The 20507-nt window shown below is 39.7% G+C and overlaps 2 protein-coding genes across 2 annotated transcripts in view; both read right to left on the minus strand.

Moving 5' to 3' along the window:
* SLC10A6 (solute carrier family 10 member 6) overlaps nucleotides 1-15856 on the minus strand; it is a 68877-nt gene extending 53021 nt beyond the window's left edge. The window contains exon 1 of the mRNA XM_005681872.3: nucleotides 15781-15856. The gene's annotated coding sequence lies outside the window, so the exon portion shown is untranslated. The remainder of the gene's footprint in view (nucleotides 1-15780) is intronic.
* Nucleotides 15004-20080, minus strand: C6H4orf36 (chromosome 6 C4orf36 homolog). The gene is made up of 3 exons (XM_018049700.1): nucleotides 19933-20080; nucleotides 15781-15935; nucleotides 15004-15549 (listed from the first exon to the last, which is right to left on the minus strand). The coding sequence occupies exons 1-3, from the start codon at nucleotides 19995-19997 to the stop codon at nucleotides 15416-15418; spliced, it is 354 nt and encodes a 117-aa protein (XP_017905189.1). The 5' UTR covers nucleotides 19998-20080; the 3' UTR covers nucleotides 15004-15415.

Consider the following 20507-nt stretch of genomic DNA (forward strand, 5'->3'; position numbering starts at 1 on the left):
CCACTCCAATATTCTGGCCTGGAGAATTCCATGGACTATTTCATGGGATCTCAAAGAGTTGGACCCGACTGAGCGACTTTCACTTACACATAGTAGTGTGTGTATGTCAATCCCAATCTCTCAGTCCATCCTGCCTTTCCTTCCCCACTTGGTAACTCTAAATTTGTTCCCGGTATCTGAAGCTGTGGTTATTTCAAACAGCTTTCTAAAAGTTGATGACTCCATGAGGAGCCAGATTGTTGAGATGACTCAACCATTGTCTTTGTTCATAGGTTTTTATAAGAAAACCTAACAAATACCGAAGCTTCCAGGTAAGAGATACCTGCAGAAAATGGAATGCAAGGGTGTGGGAAGGACTGATGGGCAGAGTCAGGACCTAGAGAAGGATGGTAATGGGGTTAGCCTGAAACAGCACCTGCTCCACCGTCAGAATAAAATAACCCAAAGGGAAAATGAAGCATCTCAAAGCCAACTGGAAATACCTGTTTACCCTGCACTGGTGCCCTGCTATTTATAATAGTACTGACGGTCCTTTTCCTAGGATCTTTTCTGGCCTCAGCTCAACAAATCAGATGTAGTTAAGATTATAACCATACATTCTTATAGCCAGTCTAAACCCTAGAATTATAAGAATAAAATCCGCAAATTGTAACAAATGTGATTAATGGAGTTTGTCAGCCATGAAAGTAAATGACTGATTCTGATTTTCTATGATAATAACAGTAAAAGTAGCTACCATTTAGCTTTTCCTATAAGTGTCAAGCCTTCTGTTATATGAAGATGAACAAAATCTGACATCCCCAAATATACCACTTTGGCATAAAGATTATTTTGAGCAGAAATCAATTAAGAAGAAGCAGATACAAGAAGAGTTCCTCACATTCCTATTTGCCTAAAAGCAGGACATGAAGTTATAAACGTGTTTCCTCTCCCCTCTCTACCAGGAAGACAGGAGTTAATCGCTGGAGACAACTCTAGACCCTTTTAAGCCTCGAGGAACCTACCTAACAAACCTTAGCTACCACTGGTTTCTCCATATGTTTGCCTTCCCACCTCTAGAAGCTAAAAGTCCTTTTCCTTTGTTTTGTCATGTCTCTAACAACATATTGTTCCTTTAAGGTGGTATGTAAGGCGAAGTTCTAACCACTTCTTTGAGTCACTAATTTTTGAGTACTCCCATGTGTACTCAAGTTAATAAACTTGTTTTTCTCTCGTTAGTCTTTCCTAAGTCTAATTTACAAGGTCCCAGCTGGAGAACTCAAGATGGGGAGGGAAAAAGATAATTTTTTCCTCCCCTATACATCTCATTTAGTTTTTTCAACAATCCTGTCATGTAGGTACCATTTTTTAGTTTCATTTACCCATGAATTTAGAGAGATTTATAGAAGTTAAACAACCTACCATGGGCTAAGCTAATAAATGACAAGGCAAGATGATGGGAATTGACTTCAGGGTCCATACTACATATGAAAAATAAAATAATAAAAGTTCATGAACTTCCTTTGTACAAAATATTATTCTTGCTATTGAAACAAAATATCACATCCTGGGGGCTTACCTGGTGGTCCAGTGATTAAGAATCCACCCTCCAATACAGGGGATGTGGACTCAATCCCTGGTCGGGAAACTGGGACCCCACATGCTGTAGGGCAACTAACCCCAAGCACCATACGCTACAACTAAGCAAGCCCAGTCTGGAATCCACATGCCACAACCAGAGAGAAGCCTGCATGTTGCAACAAAAGATCCCACATGCCGCAACTAGACCCAATGCAGCCGAAAAAATAAAAGAAAAAATTTTAAACAAAATAAAATCACATCCTGGTTGCTGTTATTCACCTTCTTAAACCCTTAATTCAGGTGCTGAAATACAGGTGCACAGTAAACATCTGCTAACTGATATAAATGTTTATGAAAAGGTAATGATATAAATGATACAAATGTTACTAGAAAGGTAATGTCCTAATTTACATGTCTGAATAACTCCTTTGTTTTGAAGAAATTACATGATTCAAACATTCATGATCTTAAATATAAAGAATATTTCCTAGCACTCACTGTAGGTTGTAAGTTACTTTAAGATGTCTTCCTAAAAAAAACACATTAGCAAAACTCAGCAATCAACTACCAAAAAAGGGTGGAAGCAGAAAAGTCAGACATTCTACAGTCATGATGAAAGTGGCCATTTATCTTTTCCTTCAACACTTTTAGCAGAGGTTAAACCCTAAAGCCATGGCTGTTTTTTCTCTACCTTTAACTGCTCAACCAGGAGCTCACGTACCTAGTACAGTAGCCAAAATTAATACAAATATAGAGTGCCGCTGAGTTCAAGTATTTTGTAGGAAAACCAGGGATCAATCTCAAGCATCTGGTATAAATTTCTAGGTTTTTTGATCAGATCATTTCTAGCTACCATGTCTGGGACATTTAAGTGCTCATTAAATATTAGCTTTTATAACTTTGGTAATTATTTTTGTAATTATTATTAGTTATTATTATTACTAACATCTGTTACATCTGAGAAAAATAACTATGTCAGTACCAAAAATAAATAGTTCTTTGCTCCTGCTTACAGTTTTCTGATTTGCTTTTCAAAGACTTTTGTTAATAAAATTTAGTAATTTCTTTCAAATGCTAAGGAAAATGAAGTAGCTCAGTTGTGTCCTATTCTTTGCAACCCCATGGACTGTAGCCTACCAGGCTCTTCTGTCCATGGGATTTTCCAGGCAATAGTCCTGGAGTGGGTTGCCATTTCCTTCTCCAGGGGATCTTCCCAACCCAGGGATCAAACCCGGGTCTAGTACATTGTAGACAGATGCTTTACCATCTGAGCCACCAAGTCAGGCAATTCCATGATGAAAGGAGACCACCATTATGAAACTACCTGCCTTTTCTCTTGAACAAAATGAAGTCAGCTATGTATGTAATTTTAACGTAATGTATGTAAAGTAATTTTGATATTGTTAAACTGCAGAGCATTCAATTGGGTGTATCTTTCCCTTTCTCCTTTGCCTTTTGCTTTTCTTTTCTCAGCTATTTGTAAAGCCTCCATCAGACAACCAACGTTGCCTCCCTGCATTTCTTTTTCTTTGGGATGATTTTAGTCACTGCCTCCTGTATGATGCTACAAACTCCATCCATAGTTCTTCAGGCACTCTGTCTAGATGGTTAGACAGCATCTCTGACTCAATGGACATCAATGTGAACAAACTCCAGGAGACAGTGGAGGACACAGGAGCCTGTTGGGCTGCCATGGGATCACAAAGAGTTGGACACGACATAGCAACTGAGCTACAACAACAAAACCGCAGTGCTCGAGTTCTGACAGTCACTCTCGTGGGAACACCCTAAGTTTGATGCAACAGAGCTCCTGGGGAAGGAGGTGGCTCAGGTAGTGAAGCTCAGGAAATGTTTGGTTATTTGTTGGGTTCAGGTTATTCTCTTCGTAGCTGTTCTACACATGTGGTGAGAGCCAGAGAGTAAATCCCAACAGAAATGCCCATTGGGTGAGCAATCTCTAAAATGATGAGAGGGAGTTTGCTTCTGGCACTTGGAAGGAGTTGTTCTGACAGAGCTGATTTGATGTAGGAAAAATGACACCTACAACTGCAGTGTATGAAGGAGGCTACACCTACATTCCAATACTGGGAACATCTCAAAGTGAAAAACAAGTCTTTAGAGTGAAAGTAGATGACTTGAAGAGAAGGAGAGAGATTGAAACTGAAAGGAGTACATGAATGGAGGAAACGAGCCTATTAGTAGAAAATCCAAAACAGACTGAGATGCCTGATACACTGGCAACTTTTTCTTTCTCTAAGACAGTGCTAAGTCATGTCTGACTCTTGGCAACCCCGTGGACTGTAGCCTGCCAGGCTCCTCTGCCCATGGGCTTCTCCAGGCAAGAATACTGGAGTAGGTTGCCATTTCCATCTCCAGGGGATCTTCCCAACCCAGGAATCAAACCCGGGTCTCCAGCATTTCAGGCAGATTCTTTACCAACTAAGCTACATGGGAAGAATATGCCCATGATTAAAAATAAAATAAACCATGGTCACTAGGTTCTTTTCATAGGTTATATCTGTTCTGAGAGACAATGAAAACATCACTAAGCTTTCCTGTCAGTGCCTCTGTTGTCTTGCTTCCTGCCCCTTTAACTCCCAAGTGAAGCGAAAGAAAATTGTAATTCAGTTTCACCTTGGGCTCCCTAATGGTGGATTGGTGGCTCAGTGAAGTCTGAATAGATTCAGCAACTTCCTTGCTATCTGCCCCCAAACACCAAGGAAGGAATGTCAGCGCTGTGATCCAAGACTGTCTATCTGTAGGATGAAAGCTGGTCTTATATGTATCCATTCTGTTCTCTCTCCATCATGATATAACAATTATGTTAGAGTTAATGGAATATTACTTAGCTATTGGTCACAAGATCCATGCTAAAGACAACGACTGTGTATCACTCTGAAATCCTGGACTTGGAACTGGTTATGATTTTGAGGAATAAGTGAATGGGTTTATATATAAAAAGAAGGGTGTAAATGAACGAGAGTGGTCAAAAAGGTAACTGGAGACATCTATTCACTGCTGCCCAGCTGTCATTCTCCTCCTGCCGTGGTGAAAGAGCACGGCATTTCTTTGGGGGAAATACCCCACCTCGTAATTCTCAGTCACACAATTTGACCCAAACTTCTGTTGCTGTATTCAGAATGGCTTAAACCAATCAGCCAGATCAGGGATTTAGCCTTGAAACTATTGACATTTGGAGCTCTATACTATGTGTGGGGGCTGGGGGTGGGGTGCTGTCCTGTATATTGTAGAATATTTAGCAGCGTCACTGAACTCTACCCACTCTCTAGAGGCCTTTGTAATACCCTTCAGTTAAAGTAACCAAAAATGTTTTTAGGCATTGCCAACATCCCCTGAGGGGGAGAGGGAGGAGGAAAAAAAATCACCCCTCATAAGGAACCAATGAGCTAAATTTACCCTTCATCTTACTAATCAGAGTTCTTGATTTCAAAAAAATTAATAACAGGTATACCTTATTTATTCATTATTGAGGCTTTACTGGTGTCTCAGACAGTAAAATAATCTGCCTGCAGTGTGGGAGACCCAAGCTAGATCCCTGGGTTGGGAAGATCCCCAAAAGAAGGGAATGGCTATCCACTCCAGTATTCTTGCCTGGAAAATTCCAAGAACAGAGAAGGCTAGCAGGCTATAGTCCATGGGGTTGCAAAGAGTCGCACATGACTGAGCGACTAACGTTTTGACTTTAACCATACTTAGCAGCAGCAGCACTTATTATACATGAGGAATTGCTCAAATAATCCTCAATAGCTCCATGAGATAGTGCACTAGGTGGGGTAAAGACAATATTTATACAACAAAAAGAACTCAAAATGCAATTGCTTAGAAAACAAAGACATTTCTCTCATATTCAATAATCTTGATGTGAGTAGCAAACATTGGTAAATTCAAAGACCCAAGCCCCCTCCATTTTGCTGTCTATTTGGTCTACATTGTCACTGTCTACATGGCCAAAGCTGGATGACAACCACATCAGGGTTTCGCCCACCAAGAAAGGCAAAGGGTAATGGAGGAGGTATACACAATGCCTTTCAAGGTTCAGATGTGAAAATGGTCCATATTCCATTGGCAAGAACTTAGCTGCATCCCCACACTTAGTATAAGTCAACTAGCAAATATGGCCTACCTGTACAGTCATGTGCTCAGCTATAACACAACTATGGATTGAATGTTTGTGTCCCCCCAAATTCATGTTGAAGTGGGATTCCCCACTATGGTATTATTTGGAGGTGGGGCCTTTGGGTGGTATTTAGGCCATGATGGTGGAGCCCTCATGAATAGGATTAGTGCCCTTAAGAGATACAAAAGAACTGATCTCCAGAACAAAAGGCGACCATCTATAAATCAGAACATGGGCACTCATCAAGAATCTGACTATGCCGGCACCCTGATCTTGGACTTCCAGCCCTCATGAATAGGATTAGTGCCCTTAAGAGATACAAGAGAACTGATCTCTTTCTCTACCATGTGAGACAGAACAAAAGGTAACCATCTATAAACCAGAACATGGGCACTCATCAAGAATCTGACAATGCTGGCACCCTGATCTTGGACTTCCAGTCTCCAGAACTGTGAGAAACAAACGCTTGTTGTTTAAGCCACCCAGTCTTTGGCATCCTCTTGCAGCAGCTTGAACTGACTTTCAAAAAATACCATAGCTTTGAAAAAAGGGGAAAATAATTTTTGTGGAAAACTAGCAGTCTCTGAATACTACCAGTTTACAAATTAGGACAGTAAAGTACAGAGTTAAGTAACTTGCCCAATGCCATATGGCAAGTCAATTCCAAAGCTCATGATCTTAAACACTAGGTCACTATTTTTCAAATCTCTGAATGATAACCTAAAATAAGAAAAGCATTTTACGTAGCAACTTAGGACACATATGTGCATGTTTATACGTGTATATGTTTCATGAAACAATCCCTACCCTTATCACAGTCAATGAACACCAATATTTCTATTCTATAGTGTTTCATTTTTAAAATGTTGCTAAGACCCACTATATTGATTTCATAAGCCTCGATGTATTGAGATAAACAGTTAGAAAACAGTGCACCACACTCAATTCTGGTAGGAGAGCTTGAAAGACTATTGGAGAGCTCACAGTATGAACTATATGAATAAGAAGGCTGAAGAATCAAATTCAGAAAACAGGTCAGTCCAGCAACTTCAAGAAACCCAGAATCACAGCTAAAATAATATCATGGGAAGGGTCTGTTAAGATGAACCTGATGCCATCAATATTACTTCCACCTCTGCCTCTGGACACTGGATGCCATGACACTGTCACTGAAATCAATGCCAAACCAGCTTGGCTTCTGTGCCTCTCTCACTCCTGATTAAATGTCCCAGGAGAAAGCATTCAGTTGGTATATTTTGGCTGCATGCCTACGCCCAGGCTCTTGGGATCAGGCAGAGCAAAACTCTGGCTTTTCAGCTCACAAAACCATAGACATGAGGTTATGGTTCTGGGCAGCCCCAAAAATGAACAAACAAACAAAAAGGCAAATGTCCAATATACTCATAAACCACTAGAAGTATATATTGGTATAGCCATTTGGAGAGCAATTTGGTGTTATTTTGCAGAACAAAAATGTGCATCCTATGATGCAGAAATTCCATTTCTAGGCATAGAGTCTGGATTGAAATTCCCACACAACTGCATAAAGAGACTTGTTTAAGTATGTTCACAGAAGCATTATCTGTAATAACGAGAACTGGAAACAAGTTAAAGGTTTATCACTTAACAAAAGGACAAGACTGGGTCTTGTCCATCTTTAAATCCTAGTAGCAAGCACTGCTGACAAATTATCAGAATCAAATAAATACTTATTGAAATGAACAGCAAGTGAATGAATTACCAGTCAGAAATTATCCGGGGAGTGATATACAGGTTTATTGTTCAGTCTCTGGGTTGTGTCCAACTCTTTGTGATCCCATGGATTGCAGTACTCCAGGCTTCCCTGTCCTTCACCATCTCTCAGAGCTTGCTAAAACTCATGTCCATTGAGTCAGTGATGCCATCCAACCATCTCGTCCTCTGTCATCCCCTTCTTCTCCTGCCTTCAATATTTCCCAGCTTCAGGGTCTTTTCTAATGAGTCAATTGTTTGTATCAAGTGGCCAAAGTATTGGAGCTTCAGCTTTAGCATCAGGCCTTCCAATGAATATTCAGCACTGATTCCTTTAGGATAGACTGGTTTGATCTCCTTGTAGGCCAAGGGACTCTCAAGAGAGTAGTTCAAAAGCAAAAGGATACACGAGACTGGACCAAAATATTCAAAGAATCTTTAGAAGAAAGGTCATGTGGGGGCTTCCCTGGTGGCTCAGACGGTAAAGAATCCATCTGCCAACACAGGAGACCCAGGTTCGATCCCAGGAAGATCCGCTGAAGAAGAGAATGGCTACCCACTCCAATATTCTTGCCTGGAGAATTCCATGGACATAGAAGCATGGCGGGCTACAGTCCATGAGATCGCAAAGAGTCAGACACAACTGAGCAACTAAAACTTTCACTTTTCACTTTCAGGGTCATATGAGATCTAAAACACTGTGGTTCTTACCAGTTCTCCTGTAAGTGGCTCTCCTAAACATCCCAAATGATTTAATAATGGCCTCAATATATTCTTCATATGGAAGACCATCTGGGAACTCTCCAAATATACACAACAAAAGTCAAGGGATCTTATCTGCTAAACTTCACCTTGACGCTGACCATCATTTTACCTATTCTGTCTCGAGAAGACCTTATCTGTCTTGTATGTTATCACACATAAAAATATTGAGAAGGAACACCTCTATCCTGGGCGTTCCCTTCCATGTGAAGGGAATTCCAACAGCATTACACTCCTGGCCTCTTTCTGCCCCCTTATTCACTCCACCTCAAGGGAAGTGGAGCTAACTGATGAGTCTGGAAGGATAAAGTGGGTACATGTGATCCAACTGTTTCCTTCTTTCTTCCCCTTGGAAGCTAACATCCTAGAAAATATGTATTCTTAACTCAGCACACTTATTGGAAATCACCCTTCTACCCAGAAGGCTTGCTGTGGTCCAGAGCTACCATAATAAGACGAGGCAGGGATCAAACCTGTCTCATTCCATCCTGTCTCATTCGCTCCTGTCTCATTCCAAATTCCTACTTGCCCCAAACCAGCCATATTCTCTGATCTCAGCTTTATTAATAGGTCAAATAGGCATCCAGGCCAAACTGGACCAAGCAGGTGGCTTAACAGCATAGGTTTCTGGAAGATATTGGACTTTGAATTCCATTCCTTTAAAAGCTGCGTCACTTTGGGGAAGTTACAAATCCTTCATCTAGCCCCTGATTCCTTCAGAACTAAAATAGGGACTTGAAAACGTGCCAGGTTAAACATACACCTACTATACAATCCAGGCATTCCTTTCTTTGTAGTTTCCACCCAAGAGAAATTAAAACATATGCCCACACAATACTCAAAGCAGCTTCATGTGTAAGCACGCAAAACTGGAAACAACCCACACATTTATCAGTGAATTCATGGATAAACACAGGGGTATATTCATACAACAGAACACTACTCAGCAATAAAAAGGACTATATATACAACAACATGGCTGAATCTCAAAATAATTATGCTGAGCAAAAGAAGCCAGACTGAAAAAATATTACATATTGTATTTTGCATGTATAGGAAATTTTCAAAAACACAAATCAATCTATAGTACTGGAAAGCAGTTAGATCAGTGGTTTCCTGGGACTGGAGATGGGAAGCAAGCAGTGAGAAAGAATGGATTATAAGGCACATGAGAAAACTCTAGAGGAGATGGATACGTTCATTGTCTTAACTGTGACGACGATCCTACAAGTGTCAAAACTCAAATTGTATTTTAAATATATACAGTTTCTGGTATAGCCATTGGCACACCAATAAAAGTGACCAATAACGAATGTCAAAGTATATACAGAGAAAAAACAACTGGTATCAAATCGCCTGATCACTCTCCAAAAGTGGCAACTTTTCAATCAAATATACTTCAATAAAAAATTTTTTTTGATCAACAAACTTCTGTCCAGGCTCAACAAGAAGAAAAAAGAGAGGACCCAAATAACTAAAATAAGAAATAAGAGAGGAGAAATAGGGAGTTCCCTGGCAGTCCAGTGGTTAAGACTCCACACTTCTACTGCAGGGGGGTGGGTTCCATCCCTGGTCAGGGAACTAAGATCCTGCATGCTGCAAGTCTTGACAAAAAAGTAAGAAAAAGAAAATTTATAAACTGAAAAGATGGCCAATACCAACTGAATTATTTGATGTTTGACAGAAACCAACAAAATACTGTAAAGCAATTAGCCTTTCAACTAAAAATAAATACATTTTTAAAAGAAAAAAATCTTAAAAAATAAAAAAGGAAATGAAAAGATGAAACTGCCCATGAAATAATTTAATTTCCCAGAACTCAGGGACATGAATTTCCAGCTTGGAAAGACCTATGGGGTGCCAAGCATAGTGAGTTCTGGTAAGAGTATTGATAGCTAATGCTGTCAGTGTTAGTGCTTTCTCTTATGCCAGGCACTGGTCTAAGTACATTACATATTAACTCATTTACTTCTCACAAGTGTCACTAAAGGACAGAGAAGTTAAATAATTTGCCTGACTCCACTCTTCCAATTCAGGAGATGTAGGTTCAATCCCTGGTCAGGGAACTAAGAGGGCACTAAGACCCCACATGGCCCTGGGGTGTAGTCAACAAGAAAAAAAAAAAATTGAGATGACACAGCTAATAAGTGATGGAGCTGGCATGCAAACCCATTTGACCCATGCTCTACACTCAGTGCTCTAGATATCTATGCTACATTGGATAGAAATAGTCTTCCACCATGATTCCTATCAGAATACTGGGACCCAGGAGGAGACGCCATACTTTGCAGAGAGGGAGAGGAAAAAAAAAAAGCAGGTTCTAAGGAAAGGATCTGGAGTAAAACCGGCTTTAGGAATGCTCACTAACAATATCAAATACTAAACAGAACTAAACAAGGCCTTCAAAATGTAAGAGACCTGGGTTTGATCCCTAGGTAGATCCCCTGGAGGAGGAAATGGCAATCCACTCCAGTATTCTTGCCTGGGAAATTCCATGGACAGAGGAGCCAGGCGGGCTACAGTCTATGGCATCCCAAAGAGTCAGACATAAATGAGCACACTTAAAATATTACAGGAACATATTTGCAACCTAGACTTCCATACCAAGCCAATCTGTCTGTGAATTCTAAGTAAAATAAAGACTTTGGACAATAAGACCTTAAATTTTTTACCCACATGCACCCTTTCTCAGGTGACTACTGGAGGACATATTCCATGATAATAAAGGAATAAAGCAAGAAAAATGATGAGGGACGTAGGAAACGAAAGTACCTAAAGAGTATGAAATAGATCCCCCTGATGGTAATGTAGAAACCACAGGAGAGCTAGTTCTGAGTGTACAAATTAACAGCTGAGGTTACAGCAAGTCTTTCTCAGAGGACTTCTCAGAAGGATGAAATGATAGACTATATAGGAACGTTCTAAGAACGTTAGCAACTGGCAAAGAGCTTGAGATTGATTGAGTGATAAATACATTGAAAAGCAATTCCCAGTTGGCTTAGTGGTAAAGAACCTGCCTGCCAATGTAGGAGATGCAGGTTTAATCCCTGAGTCAGGAAGATCCACTGGAGAAGGAAATGGCTGCCTAGTCCAGTATTCTTGCCTGGGAATCCCATGGACAGAGGAGCCTGGCGGGCCCAGCCCATGTGGTTGCTAAAGAGCTGGACACGACTCTCTAAACTGGAAGTGGTCCAACAGGAGATGGCAAGAGTGAACATTAGCATTTTAGGAATTGACTGCAATGGGTGAATTTTATTCAGATGATCATTATACCTACTATTGTGGGCAAGAACCCCTTAGAAGAAATGGAGTAGCCCTCATAGTCAACACAAGAGTCCAAAATGCAGTACTTGGGTGCAATCTCAAAAATGAGAGAATGATTCCTGTTCGTTTCCAAGGCAAACAAATCAGTATCACAGTTATCCAAGTCTATGCCCCAACCACTAATGCTGAAGAAGCTGAAGTTGAACGCTTCTATGAAGACCTAAAAAACCTTCTAGAACTAACACCCCAAAAAAGATGTCTTTTTCATTACAGGGTACTGGAATGCAAAAGTAGGAAGTTAAGAGATACCTGGAGTAACAGGCAAATTTGACCTTGGAGTACAAAACGAAGCAGGGCAAAGGCAAACAGAGTTTTGCCAACACCCTCTACCAACAACACAAGAGAAAACTCTATACATGAACATCACCAGATGGTCAAAAATTAGACTGTTTATATACTTTGCAGCCCAAGATGGAGAAGATCTATACAGTCAGCAAAAATAAGACCGGAAGCTAACTGTGGCTCAGATCATGAACTCCGTATTGCCAAAGTCAGACTCAAACCAAAGAAAGTAGGCGTATTGCCAAAGTCAGACTCAAACCAAAGAAAGTAAGGAAAACCACTAGATCATTCAGGTATGACCTAAATCAAACCCCTTACAATTATACAGCGGAAGTGACAAATAGATTCAAGGGATTAGATTTAAATGCCTGAAGAACTATGGACGGAGGTTCATGACATTGTACAGGAGGCAGTGATCAAGACCATCCCCAAGAAAAAGAAATGGAAAAAGGCAAAATGGTTGTCTGAGGAAGCCTTACAAATAGCTGAGAAATGAAAAGAAGTGAAAGGCAAAGGAGAAAAGGAAAGATATAAGCATCTGAATGCAGAGTTCCAAAGAATAGCAAGGAGAGAGATAAGAAAGCCTTCCTAAGTGATCAATGCAAAGAAATAGAAGAAAAACAATAGACGGGGAAAGACTAGAGATCTCTTCAAGAAAATCAGAGATACCAAGAAAACATTTCATGCAAAGATGGTCACAATAAAGGACAGAAATGGTAGGGACCTAACAGAAGCAGAAGATACTAAGAAGAGGTGGCAAGAATACACAGAAAAACTGTACAAAAAAGATCTCAATGACCCAGATAACCATGATGGTGTAATCACTCACCTAGAGCCAGACATCCTGGAATGTAAAATCAAGTGGGCTTTAGGAAGCATCACTACGAACAAAGCTAATGGAGGTGATGGAATTCCAGTGGAGCTATTTCAAATCCTAAAAGATGATGCTGTGAAAGTGATGCACTCAACATGCCAACAAATTTGGAAAACTCAGCAGTGGCCACAGGACTGGAAAAGATCAGTTTTCATTCCAATCCCAAAGAAAGGCAAAGCCAAAGGATGTTCAAACTACTGCACAATTGCACTCATCTCCACATGCTAGCAAAGTAATGCTCAAAATTCTCCAAGCAAGTCTTCAACAGTACATGCATCAAGAACTTCCAATGGTCAAGCTGGATTTAGGAAAGGCAGAGGAACCAGAGATCAAATTGCCAACATCTGTTGGATCATAGAAACAGCAAGAGAGTTATGGAAAAACATCTATTTCTGCTTCACTGACTATGCCAAAACCTTTGACTGTGTGGATCATAACAAACTGTGAAAAATTGTTAAAGAGATGGCAATACCAAACCACCTTACCTGCCTCCTGAGAAATCTGTATGCAGGTCAAGAAGCAAGAGTTAGAACTGGACATGGAACAACAGACTGGTTCCAAATAGGAAAAGAAGTATGTCAAGGCTGTATATTGTCACCCTGCTTATTTAACTTATATGCAGGGTACATCATGAGAAATGCCAGGCTGGATGAAGCACAGCTAGAATCAAGATTGCCAGGAGAAATATCAATAACCTCAGATACGCAGATGACACGACCCTTATGGCAGAAAGTGATGAGGAACTAAAGAGCCTCTTGATGAAAGTGAAAGAGGAGAGTGAAAAAGCTGGCTTAAAACCCAACATTTAAAAAACTAAGATCATGGCATCTGGTCCGATCATTTCATGGCAAATAAATGGGGAAACAATAGAAACAGTGACTGACTTTCTTCTCTTTGGCTCCAAAATAACTGTGGATGGTGACTGCAGCCATGAAATTAAAAGACGCTTGCTCCTTGGAAGAAAAACTATGATCAACCTAGACAGTATTTTAAAAAGCAGAGACATTACTTTGCCAACAAAGGTCCATCTACTCAAAGCTATGGTTTTTCCAGTAGTCATGTATGGATATGAAACGTGGACCATAAAGAAAGCAGAGCACTGAAGAATTGATGCTTTTGAACTGTGGTGTTGGAGAAGACTCTTGAGAGTCCCTTAGACTGCAAAGAGATCAAACCAGTCAATCCTAAAGGAAATCAGTCCTGAATGTTCGTTGGAAGGACTGATGCTGAAGCTGAAGCTCCAATACTTTGGCCACTGATGCAAAGAACTGACTCACTGGAAAAGACTCTGATGTTGTGAAAGACTAAGGCAGGAGGAGAAGGGGACCACAGAGGATGAGATGGTTGGATGGCATTACCAACTCGATGGACATGAGTTTGAGCAAGCTCTGGGAGTTGGTGATGCACAGGAAAGACTGGCATGCTGCAGTCCATGGGTTGCAAAGAGTCGGACACAACTGAGCAACTAGACTGAAGTCAGTTGCTAAATACTGCACACATTGTTTGTTCTTGTTGAGTTGCTAAGTCGTGTCTGACTCATTCACAACCCCACGGACTGTAGCCCACCAGGTTCCTCTGTCCATGCCATTTCCCCATAAGAATACTGGAGTGGGTTGCCATTTCCTTCTCCAGGTGATATACCCAGGGATCAAACCAAGGTCTCCTGCATTGGCAGGAAGTTTCTCAACTGCTGAGCCACCTGAGAAGCCTACAACAAACACTTAATTGTGCTTAAATATAGCCTTCATATCCAAGTGTACTTTACTGGATTCATATTCTAGGAAAATTGGTTTACGCAAATCCAGTTCTTTCCAGTTAGTCAATTCCCCATTCTCCAACCACTCTGTACAAGTGAGTTTTCCTCACAGATGCTGTCTTTGTATTTTCATGTCCTTTTCACATATGTATGTGCGTTCCACATGCTCCAGAGGGCATCCCAGAGAGACAGTATGAAAATAGGCAAAAGGAAAAAGATGGTTTTTTGGAGAACAAAAACTTTAATCTTGCCACTTTAAAGTTCCACAGGAGAGGGACTTCCCTGGTGGTACAGTGGCCAGGACCCCATGCTCTATTCAATGCGGGGGGGGGGGGACCACGTTTGACCTCTGGTTAGGGAATTATTAATAGATCCCATATGGCACAGCTAAAAGATCCCACATGCTGCAACTAAGACCTGGTACAATCAAATAAATACTTTTTTAAAAATAAAGTACCACATGAGAATAATAAATGATGTTTCATTGAAAACTGGAAACTAGGTTACTAAAATGAAACCCACAATTTTTCTTTAACAAAATTTTTTATGCTTTAAAAATAATTTGTCTCTCTCCTTCTTTGGCAGCTCCTTGGGGGTCTCAAAGATGAAAATTCAAAATATTCTTCAAAATAATGTCTCTTGGGGGCAGGGGGCAATGCCTCTGACAAGGAGTTTCTCCTTACCTTGGTGCAGTTTTACAAAAATCAAAATGAATAGCACAAGTGACTCAATGCCAGCAACATTTTCATCTACTTACAGTGCTGTTGTCTGTGATACAACGGTACAAATACGTAGCTGGAAAACAGATCTTTGAGAGCTGTCAGCTAAGAGGTGTTGGCTAAGAGCTGTCCATAACCCACAGGAGCTGACTCATCCACCAGGGGGCATTCAGATGAATGCATCCGACTGCACACAGGGAAAGGTCAGAGTCCTTCATCCTCTTTGGATGCAAAACCCACAGAGAACAGATTCAACTATGAGATGACAGTCACTTAGGTGGAAGAGGTCTTCTCAAACCAATTGGCCTTTCCCTTAGGGAAAATTGAATTTTCTTAGCTGCATTTTCCTGACACTTCAGGTTATTCAAGCGCTTCATTTCATACTCCCTTTCACATTGGATGGCTGAAAAATAAAATACACGAAGCAATCCAACTGACATTTTTTACCAGGCATAGTTTAGTCCAAGATGAATATTTATCACACAGAAAAATCCACATTCTTGAATACCAAACAAGAAGACAGAGCTACACAGAAGGGAGCCTGGGTGTGAGTGAGCAGATTCAAACACAGGTTCAATAATCAAAATAACACACAAAATTTGTAATTTATTAAAGTAGGTCCTACAGAACTTACATTCTGCTGAAGGGAGCAGACCATCCTTAATGGTTTTGCATTTTTTGAGGTGTACACAGCTACCAAATGCAATTTCTTCCAAGAAAGGCAACTTGATGTTGGCTAGTTTCGTGTACCACGTCTGTGTGAGTAGTGCAAGTTCCCAGGGTTCCTGTCTGGGGCAAAAATTAACTCATTCAATAAATATTTCTTGACATTGATGACAGGATATAAATAAGACATTTGTGTTCTCAGTTCCATTTCCCACTAGAGATTTTGGTTTGCAGAGGAGTATTCAGGATTTTCCAGAGTTGCAAATCTAGCCAGGAGAAGGAGCCTTTAATCAACATGGTATAATCTTTCAATGTAGAAATATTAATATATTGAAAAATAACCATAAATTATAATGATAGGAACTTTAGCTCAAAAAACAGACTCCATGCAGTCAATCCAATCTTTCCATGTCTTTAAAGAGGATGTAGTTAAAAACTGCAAGCTCCAAGTCTTTCTTGGTTGATCAAAAATATGATCACATTAGGGAAGGAACAAATGCAATATTATGAATATGGTACTTGGCACACAGTAAAGCTTTGAGTGTGTGATCTGATTTTTTTTTAATTTTTTAGAAATATTTATTTATTTGGCTGTGCTGGATCTTAGTTGCAGCATGCAAACTCTTAGTTTTGGCATGTGGGATCTATTTTTCTGACCAGGAATCAAACCCATACCCCCTGCATTGGGAGCATGGAGTCTTAGCCACTGGACCACCAGGGAAGTCCATGATCTGATTTTAATCTTTACAACACCATGGAGGTAAGACAAGGGAACAAAGACTCAGAAGTTAACTGAGAACCAGAGCTGAGATGTAACCCAGGTTTGTTTAGAAGTATCAACAGAATCCTTAGAAAACAGGAAAAAGGAATGAAATCCTAAACTACAGTATTTAAAAATAATCACAATGAAATTTTAATGGATTGTTTTATGTATCCTACTTTGGAAGTTTTAAGTATCAGCTATGTTTCTCAGTTACAGTCAATGTGAATTCATATGTATGAGGACAGGGGAAAGACCTGCTTTGGTATAACTAGATGAAATGAGCTTATTACATACATGCCATCTGTCTTCCTCCTCCAGCTTCCTTGTTACTTTATCATCTAATCTTAAGGCGTGACTTGAAGTCTACAATTATTATAAATGCACTTGAACAAGTACACAAAGATGTATTTACAAGAATCCTCAGTGAAGCATTGCTTATCCAAAAAACCTCACAAAATAGTCTTAATGCCTACAAAGAAGAGCCTGGCTAAACTGTAGTACACATATGTAATGAAAGAATGAGGTTTATCTTTATCTATGGATTTGGAAAGATGAGCAATCAAACAGTTAATGTTTACCTAGCACCTACTACATGCTAGATACCCTTTTAATCAGTTTACATATATAAACACATTTAATTGCCATGAAGTAGGCAAGGTGCTATTATACTTATTTTATAGGTTGGGAAGCAGGAACAGAGAAAAATTTACCCAAGGTCACAAGGCTTGGGTTTGAAATTTTAATGCATGTACAGATATATCTATGTATACATATATAGGAGTATGTATATACATATATGTATGCACACATGCATACTACAGGTTTATATAAATGATGTGAATACAGTTGAGACACTGATGGCATTATGGACTAAAAGAACAAAAGTGTTCTAAAATCTAAGACATAAATGTCTAAAATCTACAATTTACTCAAGATCACAAGGCTTGAGTTTGAAATTTCAAATCAGAAAATCAGATTCTAGAATCTGTGCTCACTAGGCTACACAAGATAAAATAGGGGATGGAGCAAAGTTCAATATAATCCCCCATGTGCAAAAATGTGTGTGTATATACATATGTGTACATATGTGTATCATATACAAGAGACAGAAATTGTAGGAAAACATAAAACATTTTACCTGAGTGGGACTGGGCAGGTAGCATAGGGATGAGAATGGAGATATGAGAGATAACATTTTATTTTCCTTTCAAAGCATTTGAAAATAAAAATGTCAAATGGTTTTGATCTTCTAAAATTGTTTAACCAAAAAAAGCCCAAAGTGAAAAACTGCCTGAGCAAATGAAAGAATCTGCCTGTAATACAGAAGACCCCAGTCCGATTCCTGGGTCAGGAAGATCCCCTGGAGGAGGGCATGGCAACCCACTCTAGTATTCTTGCCTGGAGAATCCCCAAGGACAGAGATGCCTGGGAGGCTACCATCCATGGGGTCACAGAGTCAGACACGACTGAGTGACACAGAACACCATTCTATTCCTCTTAACTTAGCTGCTTTTATAAACAGAATGATATCAAATACTTTCTTGTGAGACTGACAGAGAAGACACTAGTTTTGCAAATATTATTCATGATATAAAATGCTATATAGCCAAAACCACAGAATCAGTGCTTTAAATCATTCTCCAAATACAGGACTATCTTTGTTATAAAAATTATGCTTGCAACAATGACTATAGTGGTTATTCGCCTATAGTTCAAGGTCTAAAGTCATACTGAACTAACAGATCTAAGCAGAGTACAATAATGAGTTTTCCCATAACTCTGGTTTTATAACCCTGTGGGATGTCTCCATTTCCTTCTTAGAATATTGTCAAAAAGTAAAATTCAATTGACTCACAATGATAAATGTATCATAGATTGCGGCAGAGAGGTTAAAAAACAAGTTCAAAAATTTAAAACAAGGTAGCACAACAGTACTACAGAGTGAAACTCTCATGTAGTAGCAACCCATGTTCACTATGGGTTTACTATTATTTCAGACAACATACAAGTATCTTACCTACATTACTTCCTTTGTATTCCATACCATGTGGCTTGGTATTGATCTGTTCATTTCACAGATGTGGAAGCCAAGGCACAAAGAAGTTAAGTAATTTACTCAAAGCAGCATGGGCAGCCAGAGGCAGAGCCAGGCTTTGAGCCCTGGTTTTCTTGGTAGGTTTTTTTTTTTTTTTTTTTTTTTGAGCAGAGTTCCTTTTACTAACAATAGGTCCTTGTTGGTTATCCATTTTAAATACAGCAGTGTATACATGAAGTATTTCCTAAAGTTAACTATCCCTTAGTTAAAATAGTTAAGATAGTTCTTAATTATCCCCCTTCAACTCCCCCACCGCAGCAACCATAAGTTCATTTTCTAAGTCTGTGAGTCTCTGTTTTGTAAGCTTACTTCTTTTTAGATTCCATATATAAGGACAGTCACACACATTTCTCCTCCTCTGTCTGACTGACTTCACTCAGCATGACACTCTCTAGGTCCATCCATGTTGCTATAAATGGCATTATTTCATTCTTTTTAATGGCTGAGCATATATGGACCACATCTTCTTTATCCATTCCTCTTTCAATGGATATTTAGATTGTTTCCATGTCTTGGCTTCGTAAACAGAGCTGCAGTGAACACGGGCATGCGCGTATCCTTTCAGATCATGTTTTTCTCTGGATATATGCCCAGGAGTCAGACTGCAGGATTATATGGCAGTTCTATTTTTAGTTTTTTATGGAACCTCCATACTGTTCTCCACATTGACTGTACCAATTTACATTTCCAGAGCCCCAGTCTTTTGATTGGAAAGCCCCTATTGTCCATTTACTACCCGCCAAACACACAGGATTCAAAACTGACTCTCTGTACCAGTTAATCTAGTATTCTGTTAAGATGTGTCAGACACCAAGGCATTCTTAGTTAGATTCACACTATCTAAAGAGGTATTTTAAGGTTGTTGTCAGTAGTAGAAAATGTTGCTTTGGAGTAGGAAAACTCAGACTTCAATCCTTGTCCCTCCCTTACTACATGACTGAGGGACTTTGATCATATTACCAAATTTTAGTCTTCTCATTTGAAATTTGTTTTGTTGTAAAAAACCAAGTAAGAATACTTAACAATCCTTATAAAATCATTTTCCTACAATCCTTATAAAATCATTTTCCTATAATCCTTATAAAATCATTTTCCTTTTTAAAAGTCAGTATCAAAAAAAAAAAAAAAAATCAGTATCCAGGCACCAGAAAATGCCTCATACAGTCCAGTATCTCACGGGGAACATAAGGATGTCCAGTACTTTTTAACAAGGACACCCCTCCCCTACCCTGAGTCAGTGCTTACCTGATAAAAATACTTACACTTTATAACAATTGCACCGCAAAAGCTTTTCTACTCCATTCTTTCTTTGCAAGCCATAAGCCATGGTGAATTATTGCAGCCCAATTTCCTAACACAGGTGCCTGATGTAATGACTCAGATATTCTTGTTCACTTTGCCTGAAATGATTGCAACGCACCTAATTAAGATAAAGTATTCACTGGACTATTTTAATATCCAAATAATAAAAAGATTCAGGAAAAAAAAAAGTCTGAATCTAAGAACCTCCCTAACCGATGTTCATGAACTGAACCTCTTTTCTCTTCTATTTTCCACGAACTCGTTTTATCACTTCTTGCCACATTAGGAGAAAATGCCAGGTAAACAGCATCAACATTCTGGCCCCGTATTCTGTCCTTGCCTAAAGCCTGCCAAATGGGCTGAAAAAACCTCAACAGCAAAACGTGTCTCAAACGTGACAGTGTTAAGCCACAAAGCACGGGTGGGCACAGGGACTTTCCGTCCTCCATCCTTTGAAAGAATGCAGACCTTCCTCCCAGGTTTTCCCTTCTGCGCTTAAAATGTGACCCACTTCATGCACCACTCCCATGCCTCC

This window comes from Capra hircus, chromosome 6 (assembly GCF_001704415.2).
Source record: "Capra hircus breed San Clemente chromosome 6, ASM170441v1, whole genome shotgun sequence".
Lineage (NCBI taxonomy): Eukaryota > Metazoa > Chordata > Mammalia > Artiodactyla > Bovidae > Capra > Capra hircus.

Bases quoted from the DNA above. Each gene is read 5' to 3' on its own strand.
- C6H4orf36 (XM_018049700.1), bottom strand. From the start codon at position 19,997: ATGGCTTATGGCTTGCAAAGAAAGAATGGAGTAGAAAAGCTTTTGCGG. The intron at 15,936-19,932 runs GTAAGTATTTTT...TTTTTGCCCCAG, and splicing joins CGGTGCAATTGTTATAAAGT to ACAGGAACCCTGGGAACTTG. The intron at 15,550-15,780 runs GTAAGTTCTGTA...TTTATTTTTCAG, and splicing joins TCTGCTCCCTTCAGCAGAAT to CCATCCAATGTGAAAGGGAG.